This window comes from Maniola hyperantus, chromosome 12 (assembly GCF_902806685.2).
Source record: "Maniola hyperantus chromosome 12, iAphHyp1.2, whole genome shotgun sequence".
Classification (NCBI taxonomy): domain Eukaryota; kingdom Metazoa; phylum Arthropoda; class Insecta; order Lepidoptera; family Nymphalidae; genus Maniola; species Maniola hyperantus.
In genome coordinates this window covers 11,378,694-11,404,490 of record NC_048547.1, presented here as the reverse complement: position 1 = coordinate 11,404,490, position 25,797 = coordinate 11,378,694, and the positions used below count along the sequence as shown (strand labels likewise).

The 25,797-nt window shown below is 39.6% G+C and overlaps 2 protein-coding genes across 3 annotated transcripts in view; both read left to right on the top strand.

Annotated features, from left to right (window-relative positions):
• LOC117987229 (uncharacterized) overlaps positions 1–15,188 on the top strand; it is a 90,088-nt gene extending 74,900 nt beyond the window's left edge. For both annotated transcript variants that reach the window (XM_069502010.1, XM_034974043.2), the window contains 6 exons: positions 1,427–1,506; positions 4,780–10,800; positions 10,881–11,047; positions 11,348–11,559; positions 12,029–12,219; positions 12,519–15,188. In XM_069502010.1, the coding sequence (XP_069358111.1) occupies positions 4,810–10,800; positions 10,881–11,047; positions 11,348–11,559; positions 12,029–12,219; positions 12,519–12,743 (6,786 nt within the window). In that variant the 5' untranslated portion in view covers positions 1,427–1,506; positions 4,780–4,809 and the 3' untranslated portion in view covers positions 12,744–15,188. The remainder of the gene's footprint in view (positions 1–1,426; positions 1,507–4,779; positions 10,801–10,880; positions 11,048–11,347; positions 11,560–12,028; positions 12,220–12,518) is intronic.
• A 1,707-nt stretch (positions 15,189–16,895) lies between these two features.
• On the top strand, positions 16,896–23,471 carry Cont (Contactin). The gene is made up of 3 exons (XM_034974033.2): positions 16,896–20,499; positions 20,992–21,177; positions 21,980–23,471. Exons 1-3 carry the CDS (start codon positions 17,047–17,049, stop codon positions 22,292–22,294), a joined length of 3,954 nt encoding a protein of 1,317 aa, XP_034829924.1. The 5' UTR covers positions 16,896–17,046; the 3' UTR covers positions 22,295–23,471.
• Positions 23,472–25,797: the final 2,326 nt, after the last annotated feature.

Genomic DNA, 25,797 nt, shown 5'->3' with positions numbered 1-25,797 from the left:
ATTACTTCATATATAGGTGTATAGGTATCATTAATTCTTTACCCGATGTATTTACCTACGAATATTAATTTTGTTGACTTCAGTCAAGTGACGATAGGTCGATTTTACACAAGGTCATATCCACCTACTAGTGATGTTACGAATTTTCGCATTCGCGGATATTCGCATATTTTTGCATATTCGCATTCGCATTCCGCGAAATTACTGCGAATGTTTTGCGAATATATAAAAATTTGATGATTTTTGAATAGTTGGTTAATAAAATAAAACCCATTAATTTCTTGTGTTTTTTAATGTAATAAATCACCTAGTAATCACATTATCAGTCTTCACTTTATCATTTTTGGTAACGGGACTGCCGCCAAGGTCACCAAGCCATAGACAAATGGCGCCAAACAAAAACTTAATATTCGCATTCGCATTCGCGAATGTTGGTAGCAGATATTCGCATTCGCATCCGCGAATGTCCAAATTATGACATTCGTTACATCACTGCCTGCCTATTTTATCATCATCATTGTCTCTATCATGATCAAATCACCGCGCGACAGGTCGACATGTCTATCCCGCGGGGGGTGTGCGGGGTTTGCCATGTAGACCTGTCGGGAACCCTATTACGTAATCGATGGTAATGGTTAGAGTAGGTATGAAACGTCGTGTACCTACCGAGGCGCATTTATTCGAAGTTTCGTTTTACAAGTCGATTCACGTGATGTGTTGAATAGGCTATCAGCGAGAATTGTATGTGGGTCAATGTCCATACGGCACTTGTAGATATCCACACTAGCACTAGTCTACCCAGTGGCGTGCAGGTCATAGAGGCATAAATGCACTGCTTACCCCAGTTATAATAGCTCAATGCAAATTTTACATTATGACCTGCCAGTAAAGGTTCCTACCTAACTAATGCCTACCCTGGCTTCAAACCCTGTGCACGCCACTGAGTCTACCCATCTATAGTACGCAACAGGTCGAGATGGCAGTCGGGGTGGGGACGCCCTGCACACCCGCACATCCCCCGCGCTAACTCGGTGCGGGATAGCGCGGGTGAAGTCCGGGTGTGTGGGTTGTCCCCCGGCCACATACCCCGATTGCCTGTCGCGCACTATATTCTACTACGTATTACAATCGAGTTCATCGATCTACGATTAAACTAAACTTGTGTCACTGAAACAGTTTATTGTGCCATTTCACAGGTAGCATGTGAAAAATCACATGAAAAGCCTTTTCATATTGCTTGCTACCTTGCTACCTTACTTGTACTTTAAGTACCTGTGAAGAACCACGATTCACGAAGCAAAATCATCATCTCACTTTGAAAATTATTACATTTCTAACTTTGATAACAAGTCCTGAAACTAGTAGGTCAAAAGTTTAGGTATATTGGTCAAAATAATTATTCTAAAGTGCATTTTTTTATTTCCAGGTCACGCTGAACACAAGGGAGGAGACATGAACGCGACCAGGAGCTGTCACTCCCATCAAGCAGGGTAGAGACATCCAAAGGTAAATATCGCAATCCTCTCTGTTTACATTGCCATTACTTCCATTCCATTGCCATGTTTGACCACCTCCTTGGCGCAGTTGTGAGTGCTGTGGAGTGGTGGACATAAGGGGAAGGTCCCGGGTTCGATTCGTGGGAGTGGCTAGTTACCACCCTACCGGCAAAGCCGTGCCGCTAAGCTATTTAGTGTTCTGGTACGCCGCGCCGCGCCGTACGGTGCTTAGAAACCGATTTTAGATATGCCATAAGAGTAATAATGATCTACTGTAAACAAAATCCTACAAGTGCTGAATGCGCACTGCATAACATGATTACGTGTTCAGTGTATTGTTGCACTGGCCAATGGGCAGTGGGCAGGGGACACTCGTGTAACGAGAGTATAGAACTAGCTATATAAAATGTATTGTGTGTTAGAGCCCTCGCCCATGGCGACTTTTTGTAGCGATGCTGTCGCGCGTTTACTAAACACACGCCAGCATCACTACTAACGCGTGTTAGTCGGATTAGCAACGCGCTACTGCATCGCGACTGTATCGATGCAAACGCGCGACCGTGTTGGACGACATCGGGGAAAGAACGGAGGGAGGGTGGCGCATGAATGGAGAACCAAGCATCAGTGCAACATTTTTTTCTCGTTTGCATCGAGACAGAAGCGCGACAGTATCGCGTTTGCATCGCGACTGAATCTAAGACCGTGGGCGAGGGCACACAGCTAGCGACCGCTTCGCGACTGTATCGATGCGGAAGCGCGACAGCATCGCTACTGTATCGCTACAAAAAGTCGCCGTGGACGAGGGCTCTTAGAGTATGTTTACTTTTATATCGCCGACTAAGCGACGAGCGACGAGACTTAAAATAATTTCAACAACTGCAAAAATTTAACTTGCTGTGTAATCTTTTTAACCGACTTCAAAAAAGGAGGAGGTTCTCAATTAGTCGGAATCTTTTTTTTAATAGAATAGTAGAGTAAATATTTTTTTGTCTACTAAATTAATGCAGCCTAAAAATTACAAAACAAATAATACCTAGTACCAATACATACAGCTGCTATATTGTCTTAAAATTAATGTTTTTAACACAGGCAAATTAATAATTGCAAGTTTCGGTTTCATTTTTCTAAGCTGGTTTTCCAATGGTTTTATGACCATTGGAAAACCAGCTATAACTCATCGTATCACATCACTACTACGAGTAGTGATGTACGATTTTATCGATCGAATTCTGAACAAAAAGCGACTAGGTAGTAGGTACGTACAACACCGCGTTGAATTTATGCGTGTACTAAAGTAGCAAACAACACAGGTACACTTCCACCAGTAGGTACTCGTGCCGTCTAGGGCCACAATCGATTGAGGGCGGTCGTCACGGGTACGACCATTGATCCGGGAATAGGGTTGCCACCTGTTTCCAATTTTATTCATAACTAGTCCGCGACTTCGTTTGTTAGGTTTTTAATATCCCGGGGGAACTCCTTGATTTTCACCAAGCAAGACCCATGCAAAAAATCACGTCGATCCGTTGCTCCGTTGCGACGTGATTGAAGGACAAACCAATAAACCAACAAACAAAGACACATTCGCATTTATAATAAGAGATTTGTAGATCGATTTCGGAAAAGCTGCATCAATCATTATTACAATCTCAGATGTTGTAATTGAATGAATTTATGGTATTATTGTTGTAAAGCCGCGATTACACCTATAATTTTACTCACCTAGGTACTAGGTAAGTAGCTTACGTCATTAACTTACAACAAATTTACTAATGTGAACACTCTTATAACTACTACATAAGTAAATTTGCTGTCAATTAACTACGTAAGCTACTTACGTGAGTGAAATTTGTAGGCGTAATCGCAATCTAATAATATATTGTACTCAATTAACATCATGATCAACTCATCGCCGACCAACTACTGAGCACACTATCCTCTCAGAATGAGAAAGGCTTCGCACGCTTGCCAAGTGCCAGACTTCACACACCTTTCAGAACATGATGGATAACTCTCGGGATAACTCTCGGGCATGCAAGTTTCCTCACGATGTTTTCCTTCACCGTTAAAGCAAGTGATGTTTAATTGCTTAAAATGCACATAACTGCGAAGAGTTAGAGGTGAAAGGCGGGGTCGAACCCCTGACCTCTTGAGTAGGAGGTGGACGACTTAATCACTAGGCTATCACCGCATGTATATAGCACCCAGTAGTGAGCGAGTATTGACCAATGACAGGTGATTGCGATCGCCACACTGTAGCTGTCAAACAGTCGATTTTTGTTTTACGCTGTCGAGCCCCTGGTTTGGCATCAAAATCCAATAAAACTAAATCTATACGCGATTGGGTGGTGTTATAAGATCACACAATCAGAATTTTTCCAAATGTAGGTACTTATCGAAAAACAATTTTAAAGATTTATATCGGTGAACGTGGTGAGAACCCTTTTAGTAACAGGGGCATGTAACTCTCATATGCCATGATAATATACATACCTAGTTACATTGTATGAATAATTTGCCATCACATTCAAGAGGATTCTTCCAAAGGTTTCCTTTTATTAAAAACATAACGCAGTATTTCCGTGTGCCGTATGCTGATAACTATTTTAGATTAAATTCTAAGATAAGTGCAAATATTGAAAAAACACTTTATTTTTATTTAGAATTAAGCGTGTCGTTACCTACATGTTACACAGCTTTTAAAGTACAATTCAGTAATTATAATGAAATCTTGACTCGAAAATAAAGCGAACGGTATCGAAAGACATGACACGCGATAATAAGGTCGGTAAACTTTTTAGTAAAGTCTCGCGGAAGTTTTTCATTGTGTGCCCCGTAGTGCGTATCCATTACACTTGTGTGCGTGCGGGGGCGAGGAACGCTCAAGGGCAACCGACGGGTAACGACCCCATCACCTTAAGTTCTACGTACCATAAAGTATGCTGATTGAAGACCTCGCGAATCGCGATACATAACTAAAGCGTCTTCTGCTCATTGGTTTCCAATTTTATTGCGCAAATAATATCTTGCAAATAAGTGCCTATAGCGACTCTTCTCGCAGCTACAAATTCCAAAGGTTCCAAAGAACGACTGTTATAAAAAACTTGTAACTATACGTAATAGGTATATCTCATTATTGCGAGATGTAGAATAACACATTCTTGTGAAGAACTGCTCATACATTGCATAATTAAAAGATAGTAATAATTGTGTAACATAATAGATTTTATATCGTCGGCATCCTACGTTTAGCGCAGCTTCAATTCGTAATTTTTTTTTCTAGGTGCTGGTCACTGAACCGGGAGTGCATAGTATGGATGTCAGTTTCAACAATGTACTGGAAGGGACGCGTCAGTACTTTATGGGAATACCAAAGCAGGCACAGGGAGGGACCGGTCAACAGATGTGGCCTGCAAGCGCTTCAACCGAGGAGGGAACTCCCGCTCTTTCGGGAGCTCCGACACCAACTTCACGACCGCCGTCCGTGGCTGCGGCGCCGCCACCAACACCCGCGTCCACACCCGTCTCCATACCGCCTCGCCCGCCGTCCGAGCCGCTCGAACCCGAGCCGCACATCATCCACAAAGCCACAGTGATGCGCGAGGCGGCAGAAAAACGCCGCGAACAGCCTGACATCGAGGACGAAGAAGAGCCAGGGGGAGCGTTGTCACCACCTTCTCACATAATACGGAAACCGACTCCCCACACGCTACCTTCACCCGCGCCAGCGCCGGCCGTGCCGAGTCCGTCGCCCGCCCGCCCTCCTTCCGAAGCTCCTCCAGCTTCGACCATGGCAACTGAACAAATCGATACCACAATTCAGTATCGTCCCCCCGCTCACCGGGTGCACACTCCGTCAGCGAGGCCTCCCGACCATTTTACGTCAGGCCGTCCATTAGATCACTATTCTGCATCTCGTCCACCGGAATCTTATCCGAGGTATCAGTACGAGACCAATATGCCCGATACCGGAAGAAATTCTCACGGGCCGCCGGTTGCCTCGCCTCAACCTCCTATACAACCCCGCCAAAGTCCACAAACATATGCCAGAATCTCTAGCTCAATGCCGCAGCATACTATCAGCCGTTTAACAGAAACGACATCTTATAATTCACCTACGCAGCGCTATTCTTTACCGCCCACTCAGGCACCTCCTCCACACAATGATCGTGTCCCACCTATTCATCATCCGCAACACGTGCCACCGACTAAAAGGATTAATTCTATAGATAATCGTGCCTCGCCTGTATATTCTTCGGTGCCGCAGCGTCGCGAATCTCCTTCTCATGCGCGAACATCGTCACAATATGAGAGACATCCAACACTTCCTCAAAGAAAATACGATCCTCAACAAATATATTCCGGTTACCGGCCGACACCGTCGGCGTCCTTACCTTTACCTATTTCAAATCAAAGAGTGGATCCTCATCAACAAGTTCAATTTAAGCACAGTACTATAGACGCTATGAACGCATCCTATGCAATCAGAGGCTCAGATCGAGTCCCGCCACCGCAACCGCCTTTACATCCCCATGAAATTGCGCGGTTAGCTCAACGTGTAGATTATGTTAGTAAAACGAGAACAGCAGATTCTAGAAATAGCTACCCTTATGCTACTCCATCAACATCGGCAGTAAGATATGCTTCGAGCTCACCTGCTCAAGCTGTTCAAAATAATTCCCAACCACATCCGCAAACACTTCCATCTAGATCATCGTATCGTACGGCCGTAGCTCCCAAGACGAATTATGATTATGCAACGTCAAACCATGTACAAATTTCGCCATCGCGCTCAACGGCTAAGCCAGGATATCCTAGTCAGCAAGCGCGTATGACCGTATCCGTTACATCAATAGTAGATCAAATGAACCAAACGAAACAAAAGCGTGAATCACCGCTTGATTTATCTGTGAAGACGGTAAAGAATTCTGCAGATTCTTCAACAACCCAAGATGATGCTATAGATTCTGCTTCCATGAAGAACGAGAATCTTCTCATACAATCCAGACCAACTTCCAGCAGCCGAAATGCATCCATTTCAAGTTATGTTGCATCTCATAAAGTAGACTTTTCCCCTGATTTTGCTCAATATAGGGACAGAAATATGAACCATGCATATAATGCTACAAATCAGAATATTCGCTATAATGGGGCCTATAATTCAAGGCCAGGGCCTGATTGTTATGACGGTGAATCTCGTCATCAAGTATATCCCGAACGCAGTAAATCTAATGGCCCAGTAAGCAGAGCTGACTATGTACCCAGAATAGACCTCACACGAACAAGTGGCGATGACCGTTATTCAGCTAGTAGGATTCGCGATGATCGACATTTAATTATAGAAGAAAGGAAGCGGCCTGCAGGTCCAATAGTAAGTAACATTCCCGAAAAAATTCTTCGCCACGAAACATGGACTGCTGATAGTCGGATAGAACAATTGAGTCAGTCGGCAAGAGAACAACGTGAGCTAATGATTCAACCAGTATACAGTTATGCGAGCCATAAAAGGCTTGAAGCAAGTCAACATGAACAAAAACGTTCGATAAACGCTCTTCCCTATCGTGATCATCATCATCATCGATATTCTAGTAATTCATGTCCTGAGGGTGGAAGTAGAGAGCTTAATGACTACCACCCTCATTATCATGAGAAGATACCATCAAATAATAATCGTCATATTATTCAAAAGATTCCGAGCCATAGAGACTTACATCCACATAATTTAGGACCCCTCAATAGTGCGCAACCTGCGGATAAAAAAGTATTAAGTATATTACGAAACAGTTTAGAAACGAAACAGTCGGGTTATTTAGAAACTGCTAAAGCAAGCAGTGAAGTTCCTGATCTCATTGTAATAGATGACGTAGATGATTCTGTGATAGAAATAACTGATGATGATGTAGCGAAAGATAACGATGTAAACGCACTGAGTAATCGAAATAAACTCAATAGTTTGAAACCATCGGGGCCAAGCTTAGGTCATCATATCAAGATGCCAAAAGCTGTCGATTCGATAACACGTGATTCGGATTACCCGAAATTTGATAATCCAGAAGTTAAAAGAAGATCTCCAGAAAATGATGTTGCTTCCAGGATAAGAACCAAGGCTGAATTAAAAGTAATGCCGCCATCACAAGATTGTTCATCAAATTTAGACATGAAGCTAGAATCTATAACTATTGAAACTAATACATCAAAACCGCTCCCAAAATCTCAAAAACAACACCTTTTCAATCAAATCCGCGAGGATAATCTTAGGTTAGAATCGGTCATAAAAAATGAGAAACAACTTAATACCAACATTCCAGAAATAAAAACAGAACCTATGAATATCGATGAAATAGAAAGGGATGCAATATTAAACATAAAAACAGAACTTACTGAAGAAAAAAGGAATAATGAAGAAACTATTACTTCAGAAAGCTTAGATATGGATTGGGCTCATGCCTGCGACAGTTTTATGGAACAGCTGAAGGCGGGATGTCATAAAAAAAGAAATCCTAAGAAACGTAGTAATACTTTAGATGCAGAAAATGAGTTACTGGAGCAATATTTAGAAAATTTAGATGTGAAAGAAGACAAAAACTCTTCAGAAAATAGTGGCATGATGGAAAATAATCTACTTTTGGAAATTAGTGGTGACAAAGAAAACAAGCCATCTTTAGAAGATAAAGATATAATTGATAACAAGCAGCCTTCCGGACCCAGTGGTGTACAAAAAGACAAACAGGCTTCCGAAAACAGTGATGTACAAAAAGTCAAACAGCCTTCCGAAAACAGTGGTGCACAAAAAGGCAAGCAGCTTTTCGAAAACACTGGTGTACAAAAAGACAAACAGACTTCCGTAAACAGTGGTGTACAAAAAGGCAAACAGCCTTCCGAAAACAGTGGTGTACAAAAAGGCAAACAGCCTTCCGAAACCATTGGTGTACAAAAAGGCAAACGGCTTTCCGAAAACAGGGGTGTACAAAAAGGCAAACAGCCTTCCGAAAACAGTGGTCTACAAAAAGGCAAACAGCCTTCCGAAAGCAGTGGTGTACAAAAAGACAAACAGCATTCAGAAAACAAAATTGTGAAAGATAAAAATGTTGATTTGAATGAAGACAAACAACTATCAGAAAATTCGGGTGTTAAAGAAGATTCAATGGAATTAATTCCCGAAAAACCTATTGCAGAGTTGCCAGCTATCATTGAAATTAAGAAGGAGCCAATAGATGAAGAGGAACAGAAATTAGAAAGTGAAGTGCGTTCGTTAGTTAAAGGAGATTCTTCAGCCAAAAACAAGCAAAAAAATAAACCTGAAAAGCCTAGAAATGAAAAGCAAAAAGACAAAGAAAATGATAAATCATTTAAAAATAAAACAAACATGAAAATGAAAAATAAATTGGCCAAAAATGAATGCTCATCGACTAATACTGTTCCCATAAAAAAGGAAGTAGAAGAAGTCGAACCAGTAAAAACAATTATAAAAGAAGAACTGGAATCGACCGATGACGATGAACCTCTAATAAAAAGCAAATTGCTGAAGGATAGGCAACAGAGTGATCAGTTAATGAAATACCAACTATTGAAAGATTTATCTGAAAAATCTGCTTACGTTAAGTTAGAATGTTGCGATGAACGTATGAATAGTGTTAGAAATTCTTTAGACTCCGGTCCAAAGGAAGATAAAAAACAAAATAAAGGAAAATCAAGACGACACAGGTCAAAATCAAAGGGAAAATCACTATCATCGGAAAATATTAAAAGAGAAAAGCCTGAGGAAGAATCAAGCTCTGATAGCGATGACACTTTGAGTGTAGCAAATCGATTACGGGTGCGAAAAAATGTAAAAACGGAAGAAAACAAAACTTTGCAAAAAACTCCTCTTAAATCGTCTCCAAAAAAAATAGATAGCGCTAATAGCAGTACTTGTTCGACACCACTACGTAAACCTGGTTTTGGCGATGGATCAGATTTTCACCCCGGTTGGGAAGAAGAATTATACAGATATAAGAGATCGTTACGCATGCCTACTAGACTTATTGCGATACCAAGAGGCCGCTCCGGTGGACCTTTTGTTAAAGGTTGTGTGACACAATTCTCACGAGGCTCAACATCTCTGCCGGATTTAGACCCCGTTCCTCTTTCACCCGCTCCGTCATCTGCTCCATCCGCTGCAACTGATGACATTTATAGAATACCAGATAAATTGAATCTTGATAGTGATCTCGAGTCTAATTCAAGTTGTTCTGCCATGAATAAGCTTCATTACGATTCAGAAGCTTCAACATCGACGGTTTTTTCTGCAACAAAGGCGAAGAAAAAAAGTAGCTCTATTGTAGACGTCCTTATTCAAAAATGTGGTAAAAAAGATGAATCGAAAAAGAAATCTAGGGAAAAAGAAGAAAAGACACCGAAAGTTATTACAAAAAAATCCAACAATACTGAACTATTACCAACGCCAAGTTTAGGCTTAGTTAAAAATGGAAATAAGGGTAATCTCAGCGCCAAGAAAGAGAAGTTGATGGAAGATATTTTTTATTTAGGCGCATTCAGGAAAGAAACTGTCACAATGTTTAGAACGGCTTTTATTAAAGATACCAATGGACTAATTGGTGCTACTGAAGAATTTGCGCCAGTCGTACTCAAGTCAAGAACTAGAACTGAAAGCAGAGTGTTAAAGCAGCGAGCTACCATTAAAGAAGTGTTTGGGGATGACAGACCTGCGTCCGCACCACCATCATCCTGTAGAGATGAAATCATTCAAGAAGATCCAGATATACCGATAAAAGAAGAACCTGAAATAAAGCCTAAATTCAAACCAAAAAAAATGATTAAAGAAAAGTTAAAACGAAGATCTAGTTCAATTAGAGATGGATTAAGAAGCACTAAGTCCTTAAAAACAAATGATGCTAAAGGCAGAATGATGCGCTTAAAGAAAAGAAATAGTGTTATCAAATCATTCGCTCATAAAAAAAGAAAGGAAATCTCTAATAATAAAGTAAAAAAGGAAACAAGTCCTACCTCTGGCGAAAAAGATGAAATTAAGGTAGAAGGTGGTGCTCCTGGGCCTACTGAGGTGCCCACCAAAAGACGTTTAAAACGTCTTTTTGGAAGGAGAAAATTTAGTTCAGGGTTTGATTATATACGAAAGAAGAAGAAAATAATTCGCAGGGAAGACCACTGTCCTAAAGTACGGCGAGCAGCACCTAAACCCAATCCCGAATCTGTCCAGGATATTCAGAAAGAGATCAAGGGCTGGTTTATCAACAAAAGCATCGGTGAGACGCAACTGCATCGCGCTGCCAGACTCGGTTTTACAGTTAGTATTGTATCACAGTTATAGCATCGCTACTACTTCCTGTTCCATATGAATCGCATTAAAATGTATCTCTTTTGCAGGATTGTGTTGCATATTGCTTGGAGAAAATGGAATCGGATCCATCAGCTAAAGACAATGCAGGTTTTACTCCATTGCACGTGGCATCAGCTAAAGGGCACGTTAGGATAGCAAGACTCCTTCTACAGTATGGTGCTAATGTTTCTGCTGCAGCTCAAGGAGGAATAAGGTGTGTAGTATCTAAATATAATTATATCAACAAATATTAATTAATCAAATACATTCCTGTCGACTATCAGTGCCGTAGTAGTTTCCAAACGAGAAAAACCGACTTTCAGTGTGCTTCCTTTTATTTGAAAATAGCTGTTGTACCTGAAAGTACCTAGAATTACGCTGAAGTACTTGTAGCTTTGTACCTTGTAGGATGATTTTTAGGATCATTTAAATCATCGTAGTATTATTTTTTAAATAAAAAAATATTGTTTATCCATCAAGAGTTTATGACCACCACATGTTTTTTATCTTACAGGCCACTGCACGAAGCCTGCGAGAACTGCCACGTAGAAATTATCAGACTTCTGTTATCATACGGCGCTGATCCCCTTTTGGGGACGTATGCCGGCCAAAAGCCGGAGGAATTGGCGGAAGGGTCATCTGCCAAGCTGCTCCATTTGTATATCGCTGATGTCCAGGGCCGTGCCACCGAGCCTTGGCGATTTCCCGCACCGGATAAGATTATAGGTGAGGATTTTTTTCAATCTTATCCAAACTTGTAGGTACTGTATTAGCCCATACTGTATCTTTAATTCCTGTTTGATAATTAGTACATACTTAGTAAAGATATGTCTACATCCTTCTGATTGCTGCGACCTTATCTGTGTTCTTCTTAGTAAGGTTTCATCAGTATCTTCTTCTCTTCTGTAGTATATTTCATGACTACAGGATAGATTTACATTACAGTTATTTTGTCAAAAAAAAGCTTGCCCTGAAAAAGAAGTTTTTAGTTTGGTTCTATATAGCATACCTTTTTAGAAACGACATTTCCCATGTTATTGGCAATAACTCAAAAAATAAATTTTTGGGTTTAAACCGCTTTTTTGCCGAAAGGAAAAATAGAATAGGTAACACCAAGCCCATGAGCACTGAAATAGAGTAAGTAATAGAATTGTGAACTTACAAAAGTTAAATGTAGTTGGTATAACCCTTATAGACCGCGAGGAGATCGGCTGCGACCCGCTGTCGTCGCCCCCGCCCGCGACGCCCCCACCACCGCCCGACGCTACTGTTGAGCTGCAGTGCACGGAGGCGCCACTGCCGCCCTTCTACAGCCTGCGCGCCGCGCCCGGCCAGCCTGCCGACGGCCTGTGGTGCCTGCTGCAGGACATCACCAACATCTTACAGGTAAACATCATCATCATGAGATGTCATCTCAACAGGCAGGTTTCCTCACGACGCACGATCGAACACGATCATCGTTAAATGCGAATAGATCCGGTAAGTTAGAGAGGCCTGGGGTCGAACTCTGGACTCCCAATAAAAAGTTACTATTTATCCCAAAAAATTAAGAGTTCCCGTGGGGTTTTATAAAAACCTATGATTATTCGAATCACTATTGGTGTTGAAGTACTCTTTTTGTTCACTATTAACATGTTGAACTTTGCAGGAATTATTTTAAATTTGTTTTTTAAATTAATTTTCAGATAAAATCAAAGGACAGCTTACTGAAGCAAATCCACTGTGGTTCGGGATCCCCCAAAGAACTGCTCCGGGAGATACGAACCCAAGAGTTCCTGGAGAGAGCTCAATGCCACCAGCTGCTCGGTGCTGGAGAGAAGGTCAACGTGAGGGCATCGAAAGTGGCCCTTGTCAGGGTTACCGATAAGTTGAGGCAGTTACTCAAAATCGAGACCGTCCTAGTTAGCTGACACTAATAACATACTATGTACGTTAACTATTCAATAGTAGTATGGCTTAAAATAATAATGGAGCTTCTTGTGAAAAATTATGTTTAAAGTGTGTATTTAAGATTGCTATTTTCGTTACATTGTACACCAAACTTGTGGACTAGTGATGTATGCCATGATGTATCCTTTGTTATCTAAATGTTCTAAGGTAGAGTTCTAAAAAGCTTGCTTTGTTTTTGCTCAGACTTAAGACAGTTAAAATGAGACATGAGACAGATTTATGTCTCTCATATAAATCGGTCTCGTACACCATAGAGATCTCAACCTCAGCTTAAAAGTATGGCACTTTAGGTTGAGATCTAAAGCATACTCAAGCATACATACTACTGACTTTGCTCAGACTTAAGAGTTAAAACAAGACGTATTTATGTCAGAGACTAAACCCTAATCTAGTCTAGTATTAACTGAAACTTAATGAACAGCCAATAAGTCTAGCGTTTACATAAAACCGGATTAGCTTAGCTTTCGTATTATGTCAGAACGGATGGAGTACAAGACGAGACAAAACTTTGTTGTAATAAACGGGAGCAATTGTTTAGAGATTCTGATAGAAGAGGATTTTAGATCTCGCACGCTTCTAAACTACCATAAGTCGATTTCTTATAGAATTAACCCAGCTATCTATTTAAAAAATCTTCGACTGATTTATTGTATAAAAAATCAAAGATGTATCTCAGTTAGGAACAAAATGAACTATTTGTTTTATGAGACTGTAATTTAATTTAAGGCAGCCATTACATAATCAACTCATAATCATATAATATCACACAATCACAGTTTGTATTGACTGAGGTGTGTTGTATAATGTATTTAAATTATAATATGTATAATTATTACTCTAGAGTCTAGAACAACCTGTATATATTATTGTAGATAGATTCGCGTATTGTAAATAATAAATGTTGCTTTGAATGTATTATATTCCCATGGGTGCTATTTAATGATGGTGTACGGTGTTTGTATCTAAGTTATGTGAATAATTATTATAATAAGTAGTACTTGCGGCAATGATAGTGTAATAAAAAAGATTAACACGCTATAGTTACCATAATCTAATTTAGCAATTAAGGGTACATAGCATAATCTTGAGTATGCAAAAGCATTGAATGCTCTGAAGTAAAAATTAAAATTAAAAACACTTTAGGGGCACAACTTTAATGTATATAGGTTGGCTTTATTCACAGAAATTATTGGTTTTATTTTGCCAGCCAACAAATTAAAAAACCTATTTTTTTACTAGCCATTTTGATTCTTATTCAAAAATTTCAATTATTGAAGGGTTTTTAAAGTTCTGTTTTACATTTTAAATAGTTCGCGACACCTTTATCATGTGTAGGTTAATTATACTTACATATATTTTGTGACATGATATTGACAAAAACAAAAACTCAACTCAAACAATATAAAATACTCCATCATCTCAATTTAGGCCTATTTGTAATATAAAATTCTGATTTTATGTTGTTATAATGTTTGAAGTGAAGTGAAGTGAAGTGAAGAATATCAGGTTGGCTGGCAAAAAAGTAACTAGCCAATAAGTGATATAATTCTTTTGTTTGCAGCTTTAGAGCAATTTTAAATGACTAGATTGTAATTTCCTAAAGTTATTGAGAGTGTACCTACTTGTTTTGTGTGCTGTAAAATCAATTGTCCTGAGATTATGCTAAATGCTAAGTTAATAGATTTTTGATCTTTTATCTAATAAAAAGCTACCTAACATTATTATTGTTTTATATATTTGTTGTTATGTTTGTCATATTTGTATCCATTATATTATATTTTTATTGTACATTAATTTCACTTATTTTTATTAAAGTTATGTTTTTATTTGTAGAGTCCACTAAGAAATTAGGAAATTTTATTAAATCATAATTTTTATGCATATCGCGAAAATTATTATTAATAACCATGTAAATATTATAAGTAGGTATTTGTAATAAAAGTAAGACAAATTGTAAGCAAATTATTTTTTAATTTATTCCGAGCCTATTGTCTGAATAATATATTTTATGTGTATTAAGTATAATGATTATATTATTCAGCCAGTGAGCATAATGTAGCACTTTGGAAGAATTGTGTGAATAGTAGCAATTTTGTATTCTATAATTAAATCATGTTCCGCCCTAACTTATTTCTATATGGAGAATTAACGAAGAAGTACATGATTGATCTGTGATGAAATAATATTAAAAGAGTGAAAAGTGCGCGGAAAATGGTATGAATTTTTAAATAAAATTGTAACTAACGACTTTATTATAATATACAACGTTGTATAATTATGGAAACTGAACTGTATAATATTAACTGTCTGTTTTAAGCGGTACCTACAGTATAAGTATTATTATCAATATTGACACAATAATTCTTGTTGAAGAAGTGGAAATTAAAGAAAGTGATCAATTGAAATTGTTTTTTTATTTACTTTGCTATAGCGAGTACGGCTCGCCCATAGAGGTAGTATAACATAAAAATAAAAATAAAAATAAAAAAACATTCATCTGTGGACTCGCCCCAGCCTTGGGATTGATCAAGTTTGATCTCTGAAGTTAAAACAGCTAGCGATGCAGATAGCTATGCTTGGAGTTACTCTACGTGACCAAATCAGAAATGAGGAGATCCGTAGGAGAACCAGAGTAACCGACAGCTCAGCGGGTGGCAAAGCTGATGTGGCAATGGGCAGGGCACATAGTTCAAAAAACTGATAGATGTTGGGATTGTTGGGGTCCCAATGTGCTGGAAAGGCAACCTCACACCGAAAAGCGCAGCGTCTGAAGACTCCCCGCTATAGGTAGGCGAACGACATCGGGCGAGTCGCAGGAAGCCGCTGGATTCAGGCGGTGCAAGACCGTGGCGTGTGGAAGTCACTACAAAAGTACTACGTCCAGCGGTGGCGTACCCCCATAGCGATGATGATAAAGGTTCGTACGCACCTGAGCGGCGCGGCGCGGCGCTTCAGCGAGCTGCACGTCGCGGCACAGAGCGTCAAAATATCATTTCTATCATTTTGTATGGCGCATATCGCACTAGAGCGGCGCTGCACAGCGCTTCACCGCGCGTTGCCGCGCGGCACGGCTGGAGAGAATATTTTGAAGCGCAGCGAAGCGACGCGCAGTGCAGTGACGCTAGTGCGACATACCCAGCGGCGCGGCACGGCGCTTCGCGCTTGTACGCGAACGGGTATAAAAGTGACGCGCAAGTGACGCGAGGTGCCGCGTACTGAAGTTGTAGTGCGGTAGGCACCGTCGAGCGGCCTGAGGTGACGCGTTCTGCAGTCGGACTGAAGCGCCGCGCCGCGCCGCTCAGGTGCGTACGAACCTTAAAGTTACAACATGGTGGTTTGTACATTGTTTGCGCACTGCGCAGGTCAGACTAAACAGTAAAGACGGATCTCAAGTGTAGATCTCAGTTTTGCTGAGACTTTTTTGTACAATGCGCCGCTCGTATCCGTGATTGCACTAAATTGTTGTTTTGTGCGCACTAGGTAGAAAACCAATTTTAAGAGTAGCAACGGGTAACTTTAGAAACATCAAACATTGTGTACGGTAAAAAACGTAGTGATTATATTCTCTTTGGTACGGTTCAAATATTAAATATAAATTAGTATTTATTGTAAGGCAACTTTGTCGGCACGAAAGTACGATTTGAAAAAATCTAAGAGGCTGTTTATCTTTTATTATCTAAATAATTATTTAGTAACCTCTGGAAACATCTCAAACAACAAAGAAGTAAAAACTCATAAATTATATGCAAATACCAAAAACACACAAGAACAAAAATTAAACAATAATATCGACAGTATTTAGTTACAAATTAGGGTGTAAAGGTGGCCTGTATTTTTTGTACATATACTAAATCAAGGCAACCTATACATAAAGTATAGGATAAAGACCATGCCTTACATGGAAGGAGACAAAATTATCATATTAAAAATTTTAATCGCATCAAATATCCTAAAACCTCCGCCACAACAACCAATGTTACCCGTTTCTACTGTTCTACTGTATAATAGATGTATATTTCGGGGCAAGATGGACACGGATACTCCACTCTATAAATAAATATTACGCTATGGTTGAGGCGGGGCTTGAAAATTCTAACGAATTGTCAAAATTTCTCATTAAATGAAGACTATACGAAAATATTTTTTAATAAGTCTTGGTTTTTGTATTACTCGTTAAGTAATTATAAATGGAATTAATCACAAATGTTACAAAGTTAAGAAATAAATAAAAAAGTTTGTAGAATAGGACGGTAATTGTACGTAATGTGGGAACAAAACATGAAAGCTACTTGGTTGTTTGTAACAGTGTTCAACTGTGTATACGGCCAAGGATCGGAGCTGCCTTATAATCCTAACTATCAGAAGCCTTATCAACCGGACACTAACCAGAACGCAACGTATCGTCAAAATCCGCAGGTACCCTATGGCAGTTTTCCGGTTAACGGTATCGAATACTCGAATCCCGCCCAGAGTTCTTTCTATCAAGACAGTTCCAACTCTGATGTTTACGGCGAGGGAGAAAATGAAGTCGATCCACAGAACACCGCCACTTACTATGCAGAGCTAGATTACGAGGAGCGATACAGGTGTCCACCTAATTGGATTCGGTTTCGAGAGGCGTGCTATCGTTTTACGAAATCTCCAGACCGACCTCGTAACGAAGCTCGAAAAATATGTCAAGCATACGAGGCGGATCTGGCAGCTTTAAACAGTCCAGAAGAACATGGTTTTGTCATCACTAACTTGATGCGTTTAGATCCTCAAAAAGGATCGTGGTACATCGGCGCTCACCAACAGACCCCCGGCTACTGGGTCAACGAAGCTGACGGTTCACAATTGACAGGCTTAGAAAGTGCTTTCTTTGATGATAGAAAGCTAACATACACTAGCTACAATTTACTGCCTAAAGATTACTTAGTTTACAGGTTTTCCCATGAAGATGGGCGCTGGGGTTTAGCACCAGTTGAGGGCACTCAGTATTACCACTTTATTTGTGAAGGACAAACACAGAGATTGCATTACCTGATAGAAGAAGAAAGATCCTTCACCTACGGTCTGGATACATTTGATCTGGAGAGGTTGCCCCGAGGACCATACTTTATAAAAGAACCAGTAGATATAATCTATGACCCAACAAAAAAGAATCATGTTCAGTTAACTTGTATAGCTGGCGGATACCCGGCACCCACTTACAAGTGGTTCAGAGAAGATTACCAAGTGGACAACCCTGTGTTCACAGAAATTGATCCCCTCTCAGATTCAAGGTTTATTCTAAGTGGTGGCACACTCATGATAGACAAACCGGATGCTGAGAAAGACAATGCAAAGTATCATTGCACAGCCACCAATAAATTTGGTGTTATTCGATCAGAGTCAGTGAGATTGTCCTTTGGTTTTATTAGAGAGTTTAACCAAAAAAGACCAGTGGAAAGTGGCAAACAATATTGGGGCAAAGCTATGTACTGTGATCCCCCATCGTATTACCCATCGGTAAATTTCCTTTGGGCTCGTAATTATTTTCCCAATCTTGTAGAGGAAGATAGGCGAGTGTTTGTCTCTTATGATGGAGGACTCTATTTCTCAGCTTTAGAGACAATTGACAGAGGAAACTACAGTTGTAATGTGATGAGTAAAGTGTCTGATGCAGGCCGCAACGGGCCATTCTTCCCACTTCTGGTGTACCCACATTCAGATTTTCAGCAACTTAAGTTCCCTATTGGGTTTCCTAAAGTGTTTCCAGATGCCCCTGTGGTCGGACAGGAGATACGACTTGAATGTGTTTCTTTTGGTTATCCTGTACCTTCATACAATTGGACAAGAAAAAATGGTGGCATCCCCAAACAAGCTCATTTGAGCAGCTTTGATCGTGTTTTGACTATACCCAACGTCGGCGTTGAAGATGAAGGCGAGTACATATGTGATGTGCGAAACGACAGAGCCCGGATCTCAAATAGTGTCTTTCTTAAAGTACAAGCTGAACCCAACTTTACTATTCCATTGACCAATAAGCATATGGACAACAAAGGTGATTTACACTGGAACTGTGAAGCTTTTGGTATTCCTGATGTCAATTACACATGGTGGAAGAATAGCGAGAAACTGTCCATGGACACATTAGCACCTGAAGACAGAGATAGGTATGTAATACAAGATAATGTACTCATAATCAAGTTCCTAGATCCAACCAGAGACCCTGGCATGTATCAGTGTGAAGCCAAAAATCAATTGAAAGCTAGATATTCGACAGGACAGCTTCGTGTTTTATCTCTTAAACCATCTTTTAAAAAGAGACCTCTAGAATCTGAAACCTATGGATCGGAAGGTGGCAATGTCACTCTTCGATGTAATCCAGAGGCGGCGCCGAAACCTACATTTACTTGGAAAAAAGATAATATTGTCATCGGAGCTGGGGGTAAAAGATTTATAACTGAAACTGGCAATCTAATCATAAGGCAGCTTTCAAGAGACGATGAAGGAGTTTACACTTGTGTTGCTAAAAACCAATATGGTACTGATGAAAGTCGCGGGCGACTCTTAATTATACGTGCTCCACGTTTCTTAGCACGATTACCACCGCGTATCACGACCCAGGTTGGTTCAGTAATCTTCTTACACTGTAATGCAGATGTTGATTCTCTTTTGGACACTGCTTACCTTTGGAATCATAATGGTATAGCAATGAGAGAGAACGCGGATGTTTACGCCGACAAGCGCTTCAAGATCGATGGAGGGGAATTAACTATCTATGACGTTAGTCTGGCAGACGTTGGAGAGTACGAATGTATAGTTAAGTCAGCAATCGGACGGATTTCAACACGTACGCAATTGCGCATCGAAGGTCCACCAGGTCCGCCGGGAGGCTTACAAGTTATTAATATCCAACGTGATTCTGTAACTCTAGAGTGGACCGACAGCAGCCCCAATGGTCGTCCGATCACCAGCTACGTTGTCACAGGTCGCACTCAATGGAATTCGACTTGGTATGTCGTTAACGATAACGTCGCAAATGTTATGGAAATCGATAGATATAATGGTCGAAAGCGAGCATCGGTATCCACAACTCTGATGCCTTGGTCTGTGTATGAGTTTAGGGTACAAGCTGTTAACAGTTTGGGTGTTGGAAAACCGTCTTCTCCTAGTCCTCAATTCTCTACTACACCTGATAAACCCTATTACGCTCCATTCAACGTGGGCGGCGGTGGCGGCAAAATTGGCGATCTTACTATTAAGTGGTCTCCATTGCCACAATCCTTACAAAATGGTCCTGGCATTCATTACAAAATCTTTTGGCGACGCAATAACTCTGAAGTGGAATTCCAGTCACTATTACTCAAAGAATATGGAAATGTTGGAATGCACGTTGTGCACATACCGTTGGACTATTTCTTTACTCCATATAACGTGAAAGTTCAGGCTTTTAACGACATCGGTGCAGGTCCAGAGAGCGATGTGGTAACGATATATTCCGCTGAAGATATGCCTCAGGTTGCGCCGCAACAAGTGTATGCCCGATCCTTCAACTCTACAGCTCTTAACGTAACCTGGAATCCTATCGACCAGTCTCGAGAGCGGTTACGCGGCAAATTGATCGGTCACCGCCTTAAGTATTGGAAGCAAGCTAATAAGGAAGAGGAATGCATTTACTTTCTTTCAAGGACAACACGGAATTGGGCTCTCATTGTTGGACTGCAACCAGACACGTATTATTTCGTCAAGGTAACATTATTTTTGCTTCGATCTTATCCAGAAAGGACGAATTTCGCGTGATTTTCATACCCGATGAGGCGGCGAATCTACATTCATCTCGCGCGAGTTTTGAAATTTAATGCATTTTAACCTTATTTTATGCTATGTACAGACCGAGCATCGACAGCAATCGAAGACGAATTGTGGCTGTGGACGATTGATACTGAGCGGACGCTGTGAGCGAGTGGTAGGGGACATCGAGGCGTGTAATGATGAGCGTTTAGCTTTAGTGGGTGACCAATTTCTCCATTTCTATTCTCCTTGGTCTCCCCTTACCCCTACCAGTTTTACCGAACTGCAACAGCAAAGTGTGCATGGGCCTCGCCCCCAGTTCGCCTTCGCTGCTCGGTCTGTATGCGCCATTAGACGTACGTTCGTTCATAACGCAGTATGATTCGTCCTTTCTAGTTCTATGGTTTTTTGAAAATAGACCTAATATAACCAAAACTTTTCCTATTTCAGGTAATGGCATTCAACTCGGCGGGAGAAGGGCCAGAAAGTGAGCGATACTTGGAGCGGACGTACCGCAAGGCGCCGCAGAAGCCGCCCGCCTCCGTCAACGTGTGGGCCGTCAACCCCAGCACCGTGCGCGTCGTGTGGAGATACGTGCAGCCGACCGAAGAGGAGGAACCGCTTATTGGCTACAAGGTAAATACATACAGTGAGACGACGCCCTTGATTTGCGGACGAGTCGGCTTTGCGGTAGCAGCACGGTTGGGGAACTGATTTATTGAACAAGGTGATATTGAGGGCTACAAGTTAAGATTGGGGAATTGAATTGATAGAGGTGATATTGAGGAACAGTCAAAAGTTAAATATTGAAGAAATATTCCTTGACTATATTGAGGAACTGCTCATTGGCATCAAAATAGTGTTGCCAATGCTACCAGGTAGTATTAAGGCGCATTTACATGTTAGTGGCCGAATTCTTCGACCAATGTTTAACGTGCGTGCATTGAACTCTTAAACATTGTGTTGTGGCAATTTTCGTTTTCATACCATAAATCACCATTATACAAATGGCAGCATTATTGCTACTACCATCTAGCCTATGGGCTAATAAGTAATCTAGCTTAAACCAAACTTCCACCTATGATTAATTTAATGACACATCTTCCCTGAATTTTGCCAACCATTAAGCCATTTTTGGTCCTTATATTTAGCCACCAAATACAATTTTGCCAACAACCAAGTCATTTTTGGTCCTTATATTTAGCCACCAAATACAATTTTGCCAACAACCAAGTCATTTTTGGTCCTTATATTTAGCCACCAAATACAATTTTGCCAACCACCCAAGTCACTTTTGGTCCTCCATCACCATATACAATTTAGCCACCATATACAATTTTTGGTCCATGGTCATGTTTTTTTGCTTGATACAGATCATTACAGTAGGCGTTGCAAGGATGCTGAATTGATTTTGTATTTCCTATTTTTCTACTTTCAGGTCAGAGTATGGGAAATAGACCATGACATGAGCACAGCCAATGACACATTAGTACCCGTGGAGCATAAGCTCGAAGCCTATGTGACTAACTTGACACCGGGTAAATCATACAACTTGAGAGTACTGGCATACTCCAATGGAGGGGATGGAAGGATGTCCTCTCCCTCTATAACCTTCCAAATGGGTGATTATCACAGTGATGCATATGGTTACTATGTTCGAGGTTCAGCATACAGATTAACAATCTCAAAAGAATCTCTATTGACATACACTTTCATTCTTTACTCTATAGTCTCTAAGATTATCCATATTTAGGTTTTAAGAAAATAGGTAGATTTTAAGATGTTTATTTTTTACATGATCAATTTTCTAAAGAATATTTTATATTTTTATACTGACATATTCAATATGTTGACTGTGAACGGGCAACCAGTAGTACTATCTAAATTTTAACAACTTTACAGGATGAAGAAAAAAATTGTAGTGAAAAAGTTGTATTGGCCAGTGTAGGTGAAGCCAGGTGTATGTGATTTTTCTGGTTCCAAATTAGATAACTTGATCAGATAAGAATATAAATCTTGAGTTGCAAATTAGCAAAAAGTGCAATCGTCAAAAATTAGATATAGATTATAGACCATGTTGCCAGTTCATAGTTGATATTTTCATACAGTAAATAATTAATTTTGCTGACATCCCTTTTTAAATAAGTAAGTATATTATCTATTTTATATTATCTTATTGAAAGGGATTTTTTGTGATATACTTAACCGGCCATTTTATTTTTTACATTCCATTTTGTTTTAAGTATATTTTTGTTAATTTTTATTATTTACAAAGGTGATCTATGATTGACAATAAATGTTGCTATAATTTAATAATAATAATGAATCTCTTAGTAGATATTATGTATTATGCAATATTTTTTTTAGATGTGTTTTCTCTGAAACAAAATCATATCCTAACTACACAGTGAGTAGTTGTAAGAATTACGTTTTTTTGTTACTTTTGGAAAACTAACAATCCGAGCCATTTTTAATAAATAAGGTATTTCTGATGATAAAATGTATCTTTATTTAAATGTAAGTATCTATTATACAATTTTCTATTATCTTTGACTCAATATTGTAACACTCATCACAATATTTATTGCATATTGTTAAGGTTAATATGTATAAATTCAGAAAACCTGCGGGGCGATTGTCTAAAACCTGCATCAATCATTATTACAATCTCAATTGTTCTGATTGGCTGAATTTGTGCGATTCTTGTTGCAACAATGCATTGTAGCCAATAGTGAGCGAGCATTAACCAATCAGAGATGATTGCGATCGTGACATTGTAGCTGTCAAACAACCGCGGCAGGGCCACTGGAGTACAAAATGTATGTATACTTTGAAATGACAAAACTGTCACTTTTTCCCTTACTCCATGCAATAAAATATCTAAAAGCAGTAGCATTCAAAGTAGTTTTTGACTTTGTTCACAGAGTCGAGCTAACATAATATAACATACATAACAACAACATAACATAACATACACTGAAAATGACACACTGTAATTATTGTGATTGGTCAATAGGTGTTACTATTCCATAAAAATGTAAGGGTGCATTTATATTGCTCACTACAAAAAACACCTTAAACATTACTTTTGCCCTTGCCTTCGCATGTGTATTATCGAGATAAAATCTATACTAAAATTATAAATGCGAAAGTGTGTCTGTCTGTCTGCTAGCCTTTCACGGCCCATCCGTTCAACCGATTTTGACGAAATTTGGTACAGATATACTAGCTTGCATCCCAGGGAAGGACATAGGCTACTTTTTATCCCGGAAAATCTAAGAGTTCCCACGGGATCTTTAAAAACCTAAATCCACGCCTAAAAAAAATCTAAATAATAATATTATGTACTTCAATTAAAGTAATAATAAATAAGACATCGGGAGCTAGGCAACAGTCCAGTTAGCAATCCAGGTCAACAATATAACAAGAATGAGTCCGAGAAACACGCCAAGTTATGAAATAGACTGAATACAATGACCAAGCCAGGTCAACTTAAAATCAAAAACTGAACACAAAGCATGGAGCACCAAAAGACACGACGTCCGAGATACCGCGGACTATAACATTAATTTGGTCGCAACGTGAACTTGCCTTATGTCCTTTATCTGTGACCAATGACGTACGGTTTCTTACTTCCTTATTAGCTCGTCTCCTTGGACAGGGTATAGGTATTTTCAATTCTGTTAAATTTTAATTAAGGTAGTCTGGGCTGCGAATAGCGACTGCGATACGCGTCCCTGTGTCGCATGATTGTATGCAGTATCCTTTTGTTCATAAAACTGCGCGTAGCTCAAACTCTATCATTATTCATTTAGATCTTATTTAGGATTCTTATCTAGTAATAGTATTAGTTTTATTCCACAACTATGCCTTGGTTAACTATGTTGTTTATTAGGTCTTCACAACCCCGTAAAATAAATATAGATTTGCCATAGTCCAGAACTATTGCAAATGTATAAAATGGTACCTTTGATGCCCCCATTTTGCTATGTAGATTTCGCGTACCTTTAGAATATTTAAATTCTTGCTAAAGCCAGAACAGAGTTACTATGACTTTTGCAACACACTTCTTCTACATCAATTTATACAACATAGGTAATAGAGAGAGACCGAGCGCGTGCCAGACCTTCGTTATTTTATAAAAGCTGAAAGTTTCTCAGCGTACCTATTGTAAATTGGCAATCCCTGCCAGACACCCTTAAACTTTTAAACTTTAAGGGTGCCTTGACAGTGGGTTGCCATGATGTCAGGGTGTCTGGCAATGCATGGCGTGACTACTTTGACTTAAGATTTTTTACAATTTTATTACCTGTTATCTTCCAAAGCCACCATGATCCAAACAAACCTACCTCCCAGTGCTGGGGACAATACGCAGAGAAAATTTCAGCTTTTATAAAATAACGAAGGTCTGGCACGCGCTGACGCTTAGTCCATAATGCACGTCGTGTCGCAAAGTATGCGCTCAATTTGGAACGCCTTTAGTACGTGACATTCGCATGCGGTAGCGAAACTATTACCTGCCTTTGACGTATGCCTTGAAATAAGTCGGTATGTTAGCAGCGATCACGCACTCATCCGATCCTAATCCGTGAAAATACGGATATAAAAAATATCTACATGTCATAAGCTACCATAAAAAACAAAAAAAACGTATTTTCACGATCGGATGAGTGCGTAACTGCCGCTAAATAGTTGCTCATGTGCGCTGAACTGTAACGGCAAGTACCTAATGTAGGTATTATGCGTGCGCGACTGGATACGTGAGTATAGCCGTAGAAATATATTATATATAATGTATTATTTCTGCGTAAAATAACATTATAAATAGAATTTTGCAGAACTTCCAGAAGAGTGCTTCTGGGCGAGATGATGACATAGTGATGTGGTCTGTACATAATGCAGATATATTCTTAAATACATTTGACATAGTTTTCTTTCTGGTTTCTGTACTTGACTAATTGACTTGTATTTTATATAGTAGATATTTTTTATATATTTGAAACTCTTGGAATTGAGGCAGCTAAAGTTACAGGATTTATCTGGTGAATAGAAGTAAAATTTTGCCTTAATAGTAATGTTAAATGTTAATGTGTATTTTGTAAAATAACATTTGTTCAATAAAATGACCCTTATGGTATAATATTTTTACTCGTGTTTAATTTTTCAACTTCCCTTGATGAATATGAATATTATAAAAAAGTGAAAAAGGTATTTATTATATTACTATTTTTTATATTGTTAATCTACATAAATAGT